At 38.9% G+C, this 16804-nt stretch overlaps 1 protein-coding gene across 8 annotated transcripts in view; it reads right to left on the reverse strand.

Moving 5' to 3' along the window:
• The window catches only part of LOC145994646 (TOX high mobility group box family member 4-like), an 855605-nt gene that overhangs the window by 50658 nt on the left and 788143 nt on the right, over nucleotides 1–16804 (reverse strand). For all 8 annotated transcript variants that reach the window (XM_083130798.1, XM_083130789.1, XM_083130816.1 and 5 more), the window contains one exon: nucleotides 3935–4054. In XM_083130798.1, the coding sequence (XP_082986924.1) occupies nucleotides 3935–4054 (120 nt within the window). The remainder of the gene's footprint in view (nucleotides 1–3934; nucleotides 4055–16804) is intronic.

Consider the following 16804-nt stretch of genomic DNA (forward strand, 5'->3'; position numbering starts at 1 on the left):
TATCTGTTGTGTGACGTTGGTTCCTTTGCTTGCTATCTTTTATGACGACCTGGAGACTTTGAAAACAGAAAAAAAAAAAAATACTAAAGCAGGAGATAGTTTAGTTTAGTTTGTGTTCAATAATGTTCACGAAGTTTGTAAAGAGATGAACTTGTGTCGTGGGATTTTGTGTTTCGTTTAGCGGACGTTCTGATCCAATCTATACGGTTATAGATGCAGAACAAACGCAACACCCCTTTTTATATATTTACCGTTGCAGTTGCCAATAAAGAAAAAAAACCTAGTGCCTGAAAATAGGTTCACGTGTGCATTCTGATTATTACTGTCTGCCGTAGAACAGACTTCAACAGTAAACTCGAGAAGGGGACAATTTGCGGCCATCGACAAAAAACCCATTGGTGGTCACAAGACATACGTTCGTAGAAAAACATCACGTAGGCTTTCGTGTGCTGCGGTTATGTTAAACCCCACCCTCGAAGCACTTGCAGCCGAAACAGAATCACCCGGCTGGAGACGAAATGCTGGAAAGGAAATCGCGCGGGCTGCTGCAGTAATAAAACCCAGAGGATTATGCTCAATGTTGCCAATTGAGGGGCAACTTCCCTCAGAGCACTTACAAAGGTGTAAAAAGCTTACTTTTCCCCTGCTATCGCAAGCTAATCGGTCACCAATTCTGGTTCTGCCTTATATTATATTTATGAAACAATGTTCATGCTATGGAAAATACGAAGAGATTCCAAAAAGTAATTATGAACTACAAGGTGCGAAATCCTGGGTGGACATGGGGTGATTTCCCCATCACCAACAATTTTGGCCTAAAAATTCGCGTTCACCAAAAAAATTATGGAGGGGGAGAGTTTTTGTTTTACAAAAACAGAAGCTGAGCCATTAGTTATGACTTCAAATATACTTTCCAAAGGATAATATCGAAAACTACAGAAGAACAAAAGATAATGTCTTTCTCTCTCTCTCTCCCTATACGTGTGTGTGCTACATGGTTTTCTCTATCTCTTTTTCACGAGACCACCAATAACAATATATACACAATAAAAGTAAAACAAGAATGAAAGACAAATATAACTATGAAATCTAATTGATTTATATTAATAAAAAGCAAAAATTAAACAAAAACTTAAAATATTTAATCTAATTTGCAGTTTGAGATTTTTAACCAATTCGTAAAGGAATTAGTTTGCTACTTTATAAATATCCAACAGTCTAATGATTTCGCATCCACATATTACACAAACTGGTTAAAATACACATATGTTTGAGCAGTCCCGCCCTATTCCACATATGTATGCTCGTGTTCATTGCACAGAAAAATAAGATGTACTGACTACAGCACTTAAACTTGCGTCGAATTTCTCGCACACGTGTGTTTTTTACTGTAAAAAAATCACAAGGACTAATATGCCGGAATGTGGCAATTTCCACAAGCACTTATGATGGCCTGGCTTCCCTATGGCTGGACATTTCACTTTCAAATTTCGCCTGTGTCGGATACATAAGTCTTTAATGCGCCTACATAAAGATTAAACTTATTCTCTCATAAATGTTTAAGCAATCTTTATATTTATAATGCAAGAGCAATCATTTTTTCCTCAGATAATTACACAAGGAACATTCAGATTTACGATTCAGGGGCGTGGGGAAGGAGGGGGGGATCGAACCGGTCAGTTGACACCCCCTTGGAAATTGACATCGTTCATTTCTAAATACAAAATAAAAAGCAGAAAACTTATTTTTATTGTGAACAGAAATAAACATTACTTGATATTCGAACAAAACAATCAAAGTAAGAACTGCATTATCTCCCCCCCGCAAGTGTAAAATACAGGAACTAGTTAAACGTTTTCATATTATTGCATTTAATCCAAAGAATAAATTATTCCACAGTTGACAAAACTGTAAAAATTAAAGTCTTATATGAGAGATCATACAACAAACTTTGAGTAAAATTCCGCCCTAACTTTTAAAGATTTTTCTTGAACGCGTAGCGTATAAGTTAATAACGAAATAAAAAAAAAACAACACATTTCAATACATTAAATGTATAAAATGTTAATAAATAATGGGGAAGCGTTTTTCTGGATATTCACTCATCTGGTGGATCGACTAACAAAGTATATCCAAGGTTATTATTATAATAAATTTGGAATGAAGTTAGTTAATATTTTTTTATGAATTTATAATAATTTTATTTCAATATTAACCATATCCATGATGATAATCATTATTATTGCTGTTATTTCTACCATTCGAGTTTCATCAATGGCTTGACCACCCCAGAAAATTGTCTAGACACACCCATGATTCAGGAGGTTAAAAGAATTTGCTTTCGCTTAAAAAAAAATATACAGAGTTTGCAACCTTACTACGTGGGGGAAAAGGTCTTACTTCATGTAGGAGAATTTGGATCCGTGTGGCAACACTGAATAAACTGCAGTCCAGAAGCTCCGTCAAGTGTGACGGGATGATGAGGAATATTCGCGGTCAATACTAGCTTCCTTTATTCTGGTTTGTTCACCTGGAGGCGCCGCTGAAAGGATCTAATCTGTCCCAACAATGGAATTCTAAATGTAGTCATCTCGATTTACTCCAAGCGGCTTGGTTGGGAAACCAAACACTACAGATTCCGTATGGATGGGTGAATGGCTGGCTGCCTGTACATAAATTTTCGCAACGGAAGAGAGAAGCCGGACACAAAATGTGAACTGGGGATTTTTTTTTCTTCATTTAATCTCAAATTTATTTCAGACAGAAGGAGCCTTTGAAGTTTTTGGAGTATGAAGACCTTGCAGATTTGGGTGTCCTTGAAATTTATGGCGAAGATAAAGTGAGCTAAGAGGAGTCGATTCACGGATCTCATGATTACCAGGCACTGGATGAAACAATTGAACTTACCCTTGGAGTAAATTACTTTTCATATATTTTCTTCCGGCAAGATGCATCAGAAGTAAAAAGAGAAGCATGAGACACGAAGGATTAATTGAATGATTTGGTTTATTTTACTTTGCTAATTTCCACTTTTGGCTAATTGAGTGATATGATTAAATTGATGAAGGAACACTCGCAAATAACACCCATGCTCAGTCCTGGATTCGAACCAGAGACCCCTAGCGTCCGTCATAGCGCGCTCCACCACCGAGTCCCAAGCTTTGGGCTACGGGACGGACGCAGGTTCGAGTTACCTGGAGGAAGCGTAACAACTTTTCTCGAGAGATTTCGGCCAGCGTATGGGACCGGTAGGATTGAGAGCTACGAATGACGACTGGTGGTTCGTCGTGCTGACCACACGTCACCCCGAAACTCTTTGGATGATCTTCCCATCCTCTGGTGGGAGTGAAGCCGGCAATCGGTAGGTAGGCACTGACCCTCACGGGCTGTTACGTCAGGGTTATTACTTGAAGGAGAAAACGATATTAGCATGCCAAGGATGTAGTCAAGATGTGAGATGCGAAAACAGCAGAGGAATCTAACCAAGAATACAATATAAACCAGTTTCACAGCCCGAATGCGAACGGGAAATAAATAAGAGAATGAATGTGAGCATGGAAATAATAGGGGAGGGGGCGTGTAACATTTTCGAATGGAAAGAAGGGCTTGAGAAAACCATACTCAGGACTGAGCATCTAAGATAATCTTATGCTTCGAATTTTAATGTTGGTTAACTTACAACGATCAGACAGGGTGAAGTCAACATCAAAAGGGCACCACTAAGTGAGGTTTCACACCGAAGCGACATGAACTCATCAGTTAGAAATCTCCCTAAGCTGCCCTCTTACAGACACAGGGAGGGGAGAAGAGGAGGTGATTTGTGAGGGTCTGGGATTGGGGAACTCTTGCCGTACAAAATGGTGCCTCACAAGCGTTCAATGCTGGGGTGTTAGGAAATTAATTTACCACCAGTAATGAAGCACAGAGTACTCACCGGTGTCTGCTGGTAGCCCATGTTGTTCTGCGTGTTGCTTCCATTGTCATTGGCTCCACTATGGGGGTTGATCGGGGGAATGTCGAATTCTTCGTCACCGAAGCTCGGTGTGTGGAAAGTCTGTTGATGTGAAAAAACAAGTTAATCAGTGAACTGATTGCATTATATTTAACATTGCTTAAATTTACACTACGGTGCTACAGTTACACAGTATTTAAAGTATTACTTGCTCATGCTAATTTGAGATTACACACTCTCACCCTTTATGATTATTTTAGCTGTGGCAATTCCGGTACCTGTTGACATTGGGCAACCTTCAACCATAACCCAGTCATTAATGGATCTATGTATTTTCAATGTCAATTTTTACTCAGAAAAGTATGGTCTTATTACTACAATGTTGAACGCAGGAATCAAGAATAAGCATACAATGGGAACGGAAGCATGTTATGGTGGATGAAAAATTTTAGAGTAGATGTGGATGAGTTAGGTAGAGATGGGCTGTGAAGCTGCATAAATAAATCACATGTCTTAATCTTAATGACAAACAGAAATACATGTCCGAGTGGAACTTCATAAAATATATGTTTTAATTTCTAACAAGGTGGATTTACATTTTCAACACACGAAGACAGACATAAACAAAGCCCCTGATAGTTGCTACGCACAGACTATTACAATTGACCATGGCTGCCAGTTCATCATGCATAATAATTAAATATGTTGGAAATGTAATGCTATGAGATATAACAGTTCCTTTTCGGGCAATAGTTCCTTCATGGCCGACAGTGAAGTCAAACATTCACATTGAATTTGCTTCAGTCAGGACACCACTTCTATCTAATTCGGCAGTATTTATCACCTGTTGTAGGGATATTGTTATCTATTTGTGGGAACTTTAGAAATGGCAGCTCTGTCCCAAAAGGCTGCTCGGCTGCTATATCCTTGGGCGACATGTGATCTCTGGCTTTTTTGTCCGATTAATTTGGTTTATTTTACTCATATTTTCTGCCACTTTTGGCTAATCGCGAAGATGAGAATGAGTGATGAAATTTATGAAGACACTCACAAAGAACACCCATGACCAGACCGGGATTCGAACCCGGGACCCCTGGCGTCGTAGCGCGCTGTGATAACCACTCCGCCAAAAAGGCCGGCTACTCTGGCTTTCTTTCTAATTTGCAACATCTTGCAAATTTTGTATCTTTAAGGATGTGGTCACAGCACACCACGCACAAATCCACCCGACCCTTCCACCCCCACACCAACCCGTGAGTTCTCTGAGCCGAGTCCTCGGACATTGACGGGTGATTTTCTGGTAGCAGAACTTCCTAAAAGGGTTCTCGCATACCCAAATAGTTATCGCCCTTGGTGCGAGGTGCCGGGTTCGATTCCCGGTGGCAGCTCCTAAATTTTTGCGTAAACCCAGCGTCGTGAAGCTACTTTAAAAAGAAGAATTAGCGGGTTCCGGCCACGAAATCCAGAAAACAGCAGAGATGAGATGAGACTCAAAGGGCTGACCATGCGTCATCCAATGAAAAAAGCCAATGTGGGAGACCCTGGCCCTTTGAGGGTTGTTGTGCCATGGAATTTAACTTATTTAGAACTTCCAAGAAACCAAGTATAATCACGTGTCAGTACGCTTTGACCAGCACTAGAAGAGCTCCTGATATTGGACGATATTCAACTTGACGTCATCACGCAAGTGTACTCTGGAAAGAAATCGGACAAATTCACATGTTAAGAAAAGCGCATGAGAAGCCTTCTTACAGCCAGAAAATTTGTATTTCAGCACTTTAAACACTTTTCACGGTTTCTGCAGGCCTTCGGAAATGTTAAAAGTTCACATTCCTCATACGATCACGATAATCATAACTTGAATCACTTCGGCAAAGACCATATGCATAATGCTTACCCGGTATGTTTTAAACTCTGGATTCGATCTGTTTGTTCGAAATATGGCACAACGAATTGTGGGGGAAGTTGTTCACTGAATATCATCCATTCAGAAATAAGCATAATCATTAAGAACACAATCACGAGAAGTTTCTTAAGTTTCGGATCAAGATGTTGAGGCTGGTACGAAAAAAAAAAGTGCCGTGAGAAATTTTCCACAGATCAATATAGTCAGATGCTACTTACACCGTGGTTGACGTGCTATAATGAGTGGCATTGCACTCAATTAATAAATCAACAAGGAATTATCTCCGACGGGGATATCAAAGGTGATTTTGCACGCCACACACGATCACTCCATCTGCTTTCCATGCGTGGATGCCTAGCCAATCTTCTGCCGTCCGAAACGATATCCACTTACAGGATGCTGTGCCCATATACGTCAAAGCATTCAATCTTGCCGATCGAACTGATAAAAAGAGGAAGAGTTTTAATGACATCATCATGCCAGCTTAAAATTTACTAGCAATAAAGCAAGGCGTCACTTTCCCGATAATCTGCGCGCACCAACACACGGTATTCTCTGCGCACTCGCTTTCCTGGTTTTAGAGTGCATTCTGGGATCGGAGGGTAAAAAAAACAAAAAATGAAACTGTAATTACTTTGAATGAAGTGTTATTTATTGCATACTAAATCAGGTCTAAATTAGTTAACGTTCGTTTCCAATTCTCCTTTGCAACAGAGCCGCGCAATTCTCATACACAAACCTAATTGGGAATTTTGTTTTATGGGAATTTATGTTCTAATTTTCAGGTATGCCAACAGGAAGAAAATTTAAAAGCACTCAATGCGTGTAACCAGGGGAAAAAATTGATATTCCAGATGCAATTTCTCATTTATCTGCTTTTTTGGCGCTTGGAATTACATAGCCACTGCGATATGAAGCTAATGGACTCCACAGTTTCATTTGCTATTAATTTATACTATAATAAATATTACTTTCTCACCCTTTTTACAAAACTCGTATAAGAAAGGTAAAACAAGTTTTCCGCAACAAAATTCTTTCAAGTTCTAACTACGTAGTGATCCAAAAGTAATATTATTATAAACTACAATTTTACGAAAATATGGAATAATAATATTGTTATGCCTTACGCACACTGATGAATACTATAGAAATGGTAGGTTGAAATGTTTTTGTGCTTACGATAAATCATTGGTCTAAAACTTTACCTCGAATCCTACTTTTTATGAAAGGGAAACTTTTGGCGTAATATATACGTTGCACTGGTCACGTTCTTAGAATTGCTTTCTTAGATTGGTCAAAAACGTTTGTCACTTGTCAAACAAATAGGAGCTCCTTGATTAATGGACGATTTATTAGATTACAGACAGTGTCAATGATTTATCCCTATGAGTTTCGTATAGTTGGAATTTTGTATGCTTCACCCCCACCTCCAAGCACCTCGGGGTCTGCCGCCACTGAGGTTGACTAATAATTTCTTAGATGCATCTCATATCGTACTCAATAAAGCAAAAAAAGATTTTATCTTCATCATTAGATCATATACACAGCTTTCCAGCTAATTAATGCAGTAATAGTTGAATATGCACACCATATCGAAATGACAAATACATGTGATTTTTAACTCCACTAAGTTGTTTTACAACAGTCCCACGTAGCAAAACAGGAAATTATGAATTGTCACAGTAATATAACAATAACGTTTCCATACACCGATTTGGGTTAGTTTCATAACATTCCTGCACGATAGCTCCGGCTCCGGTAAAGAATAATAATAAAAAAACAGGTTTACAAGACTTCTGAAAGACTGCATACTAGGTTTTGATAAATACAGTGAAGTATTGAGTGCCTGATTCACGGAAAGACACGATGTTCTCATTTGTAACTCCAATAGGGTTTTACAATAATTTATATTCAAGGTAAATCTGTGACCGTCCGATGTTACAATATATATTTAAATGATAGTCCATTGGGTTTATATAAGAACTCCTACACAACGGAATAGATGAGGAAGAACTTTATGGAAATGGCATTTTCACGAAATCTCAGACGGCAGCGCACTGGAAGGAAGCCAAGATTTAAAACTCCTCCATCGCCAGTCTGACATTTCTGTCAGTGAAAGAAAACATGTTCCACACTGCAAGGCGTTAGCATTCAAGAGGGATCGAGCGCGCTCCTGAACTTGCGAGGCAAAAAAAACACAAAGAAACAAACGGAAGGAAAAAAAGGAGCAACGAGTATCATTCTGTGTATTTTATGCTCATTGTTGCACATTCCGCACTATGTTTATTTCTTCTCTGGGCCCTTTTCGGGGAAAGTTTATATGAAGCATTCGTCTAGCAATTTCAATGCTTCAACCAACTTGGGCATGGCTTAATCTTGGGAGAGTGAGAACCCCCCTCCCCCCCTTTAAGGCTCCCCCATCGCACCGAAGCACTAATTCCGCACATACCTACAAAGCGATTTATGTCAACGTATAAAACACAAAGGTCAATATTTTTTCGCAAATAGCTACACAAATCTGACAAAAGTGCGAGCCGAATGGGTCTCGGGGAAGCCATTCTTCGCGAGGATCATGTATTGGAGTTTCCCCAGCGCCTGGAAGTGGGACTATCAGAACTCGAAGAATGGATAGCTGGAGGCCTCCCGGTGGCAGTTACGAAGGATGTGTCAATTGGATAATGTCTCCCCGCGTCCCCAAGATTGTCAGACTTGTCAACTTTTAACGGCTGTCGAAACATGAGCATTTCCCCCCTTGCTGATCCCAGGGCAATGCTTCCCCTGTCGCCGGAATAATAAACATTTCCGTCACAGGAGTAAACCAGAGTTGTATGCCTTCAAGAGCTCACCCTGGTGGTGCCATTTTTAATTAAATTGATATCGAAAATGAAAGAAGGCATCGTAATTTTCCTCTACTTTGGATTTCGTTTTTAAACTTAGATTCCGATGGGACTGGCGGTAACATAAATCGGGAGCGGAAGTGAATGTAGAGAATGCCTATTTCAGGGAATCGTACACCCCTGTTGTAATTTTCTTTGCAGAAAAACACTGCAGAGCGGAAGTACGTAGTAGTAAAAGTAATGGAAAAACACGGAGAACATTTTACCACACTAACGAACCCTAAAAGATTAGATTGGGATACCTACTGTAATACATATACACTTTCAACGTGTATAGTGTGGCAACATCTCTCTCACACACGCTGCTAACGTACCACGATCTTTCAGGGATCCCACTCACTTTTACAAACTAATGACTTTTCAGGTCTTCCAAGATTTCCCAAAGAACATTCTAAATCATTTAAAGAATCTTCAACATACCAATATATAAATGATAAGATCTCAACTGCGCATGCTAACCACAAATGAAGTTTACTGAACAATTTTAATTGACTTTGTTTATTATATTTCGCTTTTGTGCCACTTTTGGGTAATCGCGAAGATAGAGATGAGTAACGATATGATGAAATTGATGAAGGGACACTCACAAAGAACATCCATGCCCAGGCCGGGATTCGAACCTGGGACCCTGTGACCAATTTTGAAAATAAAAGAAAACATTCTTTTCACGCAAGATAAATATATCAAGAGGTTTGTTGCAATAAATGTGCAATACCTATGTAATTTCATTCGCTAATCCTGACAAGCAAAAAAAAATTCAATTTTTCTGAATAATGATAGGAGTGCTCACACCCTCTGATGGAGGGGAGGGGGGGGGGGCAAAAGCATTGATGAAAAGTTCAATCGGGGAAATAAAATTAATTGATGCGTACAAAACAGACGAGTCCCGAATCTCCAAAAAAAAATACCATTCCTCTGTACATTTAATGCAATTTAGGTCTAACATATTATATATATATATGTATATTATATATATATATATATATGTAGTTTTTCAATGTGTTTATCGAACAATCCTGACTTTTTATTGACCTTTTCACTTCAAAACTAATTTCTCGGATTTATTTTTCTTCCGATTTTCCAGGGCAGTGGGAACGCTGCATTTGCACAAGTTATATTTGTGATTCCATAGAAGTAGCTTCTCGAGTTATTCAAATATTTCATCAAAAGTGTAAAAATTTAAACGAAAATACAAAGAATATACATTGTGGATGTGCACAAGGTTCTCAAGTGGGTTTCAATGGTTTATTCCCTCCCTCCTGCCACACACCGCAATATAATCGTTAAAATGACAAGACATGTTATGACAATAAACCTCATGAATTAGATTATCATTTCTCTCCGCCTGTTCGGTAGCAGTTGCGAGGCCAAATAATCTAATCAAACAATGCAATTTAATTCCTCGCAAGAGTCTTTAACTGCACAATAAAAGAGCAAGATCTTACATTTTGTTTACAGCCACACATGCACAAAATGACAGCGTCGACATTCTGAAATCACGCCGTTAAAATCCCAAGAACTAATTCCACAGCCGTCCGTCACTCGTAGCGGCGGCGCTGCTATAGACAGTGAGGGAAATAAATGCAAGTCGCGAATTGTTACTTTCGCGTTATTGAAGGTGCGTCCGTTGGAAGACGGTGAAGGTGTAGGGGGAAGGGGGTGGAGTTTCCTTTTCTTTTCCCGCGCTTAACTCCTTTCAGCGAATCTCAATCAATCCATCTTGTTACTAAACCCTAACAAGGGGGCCTTTATCAAAACCAATAGCTCCATGATGAGTGCAACTCCTACTAGCTTGTGATTAGATTTCGTTCTCCAAAATTGAATTTCCTTGAAATGAGTGAAGGATGAATGAAAAGATGTCTCATTAGCCGAGCTTTCAACAGAAGCAGTGGGGGCAGAAAGGGATTTCTTGTCGTCTTCTAATAACATTGTTATACTTTGCTCTCTGTTCATTATCGCGTTTGAAACTGGGCTATGAATTCCAATCAAGTGTATTAAACCAGGAGCCGCGAATGCTGCCTCGCATCTAACGAGAGACAGTTGTTGGGAAAGATGGCCGCCCGCTTGGCTTGAGACAGTCGACAGCGGGGCGGGGGGTGGAGAGGGTTGATGCGGGAAGGGGTGATATCCTCACTCCGGCACATCACAAACACCACATTCGGCGCCAGGGGGAGGAAATTACCAGGCATTATCTCTCATTATTACTCTGCTCTATGGGGAGGCAAACAAGGGTTCTGAAAGCATGCGTGTGAAACGCTGTTGTGTCGGCTTGAACAGGAGCGAAATTGGATTGTTTTGATTCTCTCCACATAATTCCCACAACTATTACACCCTCAAGTATTTACTTTTTTTTACTCTTCCCTCTTACTCGTCCGGAGTTAATTCTGACTTCGAGATAGAACGATTCAAAATTATTGGTGTGAAAGGAAGAGAGAGATGCAGAGAGTAATAATAGCTATAATGCATTCAGGTGTGACAAAGCCGTATTGGACCTTTAGTCCAAACGTCAAAAAGTGGGAATTTTCGATAACGACTTTGTTGACAACAAAGTCGTTATCGAAAATTCCCACTTCTTTCGAAAAACCACTATGACACAAGTGTCAGCATTGGGTGGGCTGAAGCCTGGCATTTGTTTTATAATTTTAATCAAAAAATATATGCTATCAGTGGGCTGAGAGTTTGCCCGGGATTTCTTTGCCCAAAAAATGTAGGATTTGACGTTTAGAAAACCTTTCAAGCCATTTCAGAAAGGAATACATGAATTTTTTAGCGGCTGGTTTTATTATTATTATTTGTCATAAGAGCCTATTTCAAAGATAGCTGCTTTTTGAGTGAGAAAATTATGAACAAATTTGTCGCTGTTCATCACAATGGTGCATATTTTGAATTTTTCGCTGCTTTTTTGTCTGTTTATTTTTGAGTTTTTAGTGCCTCACATCCTGATTATAAGCTCTTATCTTACTTTGCTTTCCTAATAACGATGTCACCACGGATTGTGTAAATAATACAGGTCAAGATGTAACAAATTATGACATATTTTGGTAACAGAGTGAGAATTATTTAAATGTATAATGATGAGACATTTCTAAAATAAAACAGGAAAATTAATGGATGGGCTATATCCTCACACACCCATATAAGTTGGCGCCATTGCACTGCGATATTCGAACTCGTGAAGAATTACGTTTAAAATTGCTTCTACAAACTGAACTCAAAATGTGTCAATTGACGCACACATGTATGAATTGAATTCCTGCACAAAACGCGTGTGTATCACAATGATACGAGAATTGCGCAATAGGAACTTGGACCAGGTATTATTCTAACAAACTGAATCCTAAATGTGCATAGATTTTAACCCAAACTTTTGATTATCTTTAATCGATATATATATATATATATATATATACACATACATCACAAAACATGCAAACCTCTAATAATTATTCGATAACATTAGTGCCATTCATTACTAAACATACGGGAAACAATCTCACAGATTTGGGGTCAGTCTGGTTCATTGCTTTCGTCATTGGAACATCGTTTACTAATCCCTTCGCCGCGACTCAACATTGTGGTTAATTTGAGAATACATGTTAGAAACGTTAACATAAAAAGTGGAATAGTAATATAATAAAGCCTTGTTTCCATATTAAAAACACTAAGTTGCTGACCAAGGCAGATTTATTAAGAAATATAAACACTTAACAATTAACGTTTTAACCCTGTATCAGGGTCTTCCTCAGACGAAGAACTATATATTAAAAAAAAGTTTCTAGTTTAGTTCTTCGTCTGAGGAAGACCCTGATACAGGGTTGAAACGTTACTTGTTAAGTGTTTATAGTTCTTAATAAATCTGCTTTGGTCAGCAACTTAGTGTTTTTAAAAAGTGGAAGTGTGTCACCTTCTACAATACAACACTACAACAACGCATGGTCCAACTGAATCGAAGTTTAAATAATAACGGAAAAAAGTAGTCTGCATGAAAACAAACGCTTTCTCGTAGCTTTCATCCCATGCCGTCTACGTCAACGTGAAAGTAAACTCATACGATGACGTAGAAAATATATTCCGTACGTCAAACAGCACGCTGCATTTACAGCGATGTTGACATACGGATGTTGTCGTTGGCTTACGTACAAGTCTAATGTTCCATCTAAAATCGTGGGTCGTGAAATACATGCAAATATCAAGGCCACGGGAGGAAGGGTGGCTTCGAAGACAACGACATGGCGAAAAAAACTAGATCAAAATGGCCACGGAATGTAGCTGGCGTTTGTGGGGAAGGGAGTTAGTCCTACAAGGGTTACAACTCAGGAAAGATATCGTCGAAACTCGAAATGTGTATTAATGTTTATAATTAAGTTTACATCAGTGCTCGAAGTGAAAGGGTTTGGTTCGAGTTTGTTTTTAACTTCACTTTATGCACAGAAAGGCTAATCGGGATTGGGTACACAGTTTAAAGTTGGATCCGAGCCACTATGTGCCTCCACCGGATATCGAACCCGGGCCCCATTGCTTACAATGCGACGACGTTATCATTACGCCATCGAGGTAGCTCCCCAGGCGTATCATTGTCACGATGTTACACCATAGGAGCAACGTCCCACCTAACCTCAAGGTTACATTCTTCAGCTAATATTTTCCCTTTAAGCGCTGGTTTAAACATAGAACGAAGGATTGTTCCAATTTCAACAAGTCTTTTCACAAATTCGGTTCAATATAGTATCATTCTTCACTAACTTATTCATGCAGCTCTAAAACTTTACAACACTAATATAAAGTGAGAGAAAGAAACGTACTGAAAGAGTGGCAGAACAGGACCAAAGAAGGCAAAGGGGTATAAAAAAAATAAACAAGAGAGTGGGTCAAGAAGAGCACAACAGAGTGGGGGATTGTGGATAGAAGATACAGAAGAATGGGGAAAAGGGGAAAAAATGCAGATACGAAAAAGGGGATTAAGGAATAAAGAATAATAATAAAATAAAATACAGATGATAACAACTGAACGAAATTATGTAATATACGAGAAAAATCAAAAAAAATCCTTGGTCTAAGAAACTAATAATTTAATTAATTTTATTTCCCTTTTCTGCCACTTTTGGCTAATCGCGAAGATGAGAAGTGATGATATGATGAGGGGGACACTAAAAAAGAACACCACCGGGATTCGAACCCGGGATTCCGGAATTCGTAAGGAGCTGTGCTAACCACTCTGCTGGTCTAAGAGTTGAAAGGTTAGAGTTGACTTTCCCCGCAAGCACCCTTGCTACCGTTATTCGCCACCCTGTTTCCCTTTTCCCGCCCGTCCGTTTGTAACTTAGTACGTAAGAGAACATGTTGTGTAACGAAAGGTTGAACAACCACAAAAATAGCTGGTGTTCGTGTTGTAATGATTAGGTAAGACGAGAGTAAAGGGCAAAAGAAAATCTAATGAAACGTTGGGATGAACATAAACACATTTTATTCTGTACATTCAACTTCACCTACTGCAGTTTTTGGTGCACGTTTAAAATTCCTGCAAAATTTGGAGGTTATGCTCAGATGAACAAAATGTATCAAACTTTTTCTTCTTCCGCAGCCTTTGAAAAAAGTGAGATAAGCAAGAAAAGCTAACTATTTCCATACAGTAATAGCAAATAAAGTATCGCCTTGCTCATTTTAAATAATCTGTAACAGAATGTTCGGTTTGATTACCTTCAGGCTACACGAAAATAAATGTACTTGAAGTGAGGAAATCAAAGAATACGTGTCGTGTCTTATGATTTTACACACACACACACACACACACACACAGCTGAAAAAGCGGAAAAAAAAAGTTTTGGAAGCATGGTTTGTGAAGATTATGTTGTTTATGTAAGCTCTCTGTTGGTTTTAGCTCGCGGAGTGCTATGGTGAAGTAAAGTAACTAGATTTCTTAGTCTGAATCAGCGCACCCCGAATATTTCGAGCAAGTGAATATAGCACCCAACACGACAATCCAAAACATCAGACAGGACGTTGCCTACCGCTTCATAAAAGCAAAATATTAATGACAAAAGTCAATAAATTTACAATACATATTTATTTCACCTTAAAATGCATTATAAAATAAACACGAAGGACAAACTTACGAAACCAAAATACAAGTAGAAGTAAAACTATCGTTAGGGGTGTTAGATTGATTGGTTTTTATAATTTAAGGTTGTTAGATTTGACGGTGATAGCAAATTTCCAAGTTATTTATTAGGTTCGGAGTGCTACGTTCGGTGACGTTATCACTTGTATGTGTTTTTGCGCAATTTTGAGGTGTGTACAGCCAGTTTTTACGAATAAAAAACGGCCAAAGTATTCCGAGATAGGTATTTAACTTACTCCGGTAAAATATCTATATCTGTGATTTCCGCACCCTAAAATGCATTTTATATTACATAAAACATCGAAACCTATAAATTAAAAAAAAAATCTTCTGGAGGGGGGTACAGTACAGTCGGTCAAGGATCCCCAAATTTAAACGAAAATTCAGCCTAGGTGGATCAGTTAGTAGAACAATGACTATGTATGAATTTTCGCTAAAGTTTCTACATAAAATGTCTTCACAAAATAATACAATCTGTGTTGTTTCAATATTCTATCAATGTCCAAATCAATCTGAACAGAAACATACGGCGAAATTAATTTTACGTCAACTTTTTCAGAAACTAAGCGACAAGGTACATACAAATGTAACTGTCAAGGAAGCAAAAATGTATATCCATACCAAAAAAAAGCAACAACTTGAGGGCTCACAATCAAGAAACGAAGATTAAAGCAATATATTCTACTCCATTCCACCATACTTTACCAAATTCAACCGAGCAGGCACAGGAGAGACCACGATCGAAGCAGCTTGCCAACCAAAAGAACAGAAAGAGGATGGCCTGGACAAACAAGGCTATTTGGCACCATGACGTAACGTCTCGCTTGCTACCAATACGCATCTAGCATTTTTCCGGCAACGTTACACTGAACAGTCATTTAGCTGCTCTGGCAGTCACAAACCAAAATTTTAGCATTTTAAAAAAGTGACTTTTTCTTCCAATTCCTGGTAAGACAGCAACATTTCATTGCATGTGTTAAGAAAAGTTCATGGTCGTGCGGTTCGAGACCCCAAAATGGCAAAATTCAGAAAACAATTTATCCAGGCATCGGATAAATTTTTCTATACGAATATTCTGATGATCTGGATATTCAAATTCTCGGATGGAGGCACATAGTGGTTCGAAACCCATTTTAAACTGTTGGTTCAATCCGGATTAGTCTTATCTGTGCATATCCGTTATCCGAACCGTCTATTTCTTCCATTTTACGGATTCTTAGCAAATTCCTTATCCGCCATGGATGTCTGATTTCTTGAGAATTCGCATGGCACAAATACGGATACGACAAGATCATGCGGAGAATACGTAACACGGATACGGTAAACGGACATGAAGGTAGATGATCTTGCATTTGCGGACAGAGCGGATTTTAGAAAGTATCCGGATAATTTGCCAATTCGGATATCTGGATTGTTTATCCGATTATACTGATGTCCAGATTATCCGGAATTTGCGACTATTCCTAGCAAAAATGACAAATTACTGTATAGAACACTGAGGAACTGGGGAGAAAAACAGTTTTACTCCCGCGCATGGGCGTCCGGAAGCAAGGGAAGGGGGGGGGGGAGGCACGCACTCCCGTGAAAAAAGAATATCAACCTAAAATTATATATTTTATACATAATTTCATTTCATTCGAAGCAATTTGTTAGTTATTATAAGGGCACTGCAAGAACGTGATGACTTCAAACTGAATGAGTATTTTTTTTAAGGGGGCAATACTATTTTGGGAGTAAATGTGTGTCGTTTGCCCTCTCCCCTGGAAAAAAAAATCCCTTGCTCGCCCCTCCCTGGAAAAAATCCTGCGGACGTCCATGCTCCAGTGTAGAGCTTTCACGGAGAAAGGAGTACACGGTGTTCGTACAATAATGCAATTGCTATTATGGCATACATTATTCCTAGCAGTGGCGTATCCTGGTTTTAACTAGTG

Source organism: Lepisma saccharinum, chromosome 1, assembly GCF_977018435.1.
Source record: "Lepisma saccharinum chromosome 1, izLepSacc3.1, whole genome shotgun sequence".
Taxonomy (NCBI): Eukaryota; Metazoa; Arthropoda; class Insecta; order Zygentoma; family Lepismatidae; genus Lepisma; species Lepisma saccharinum.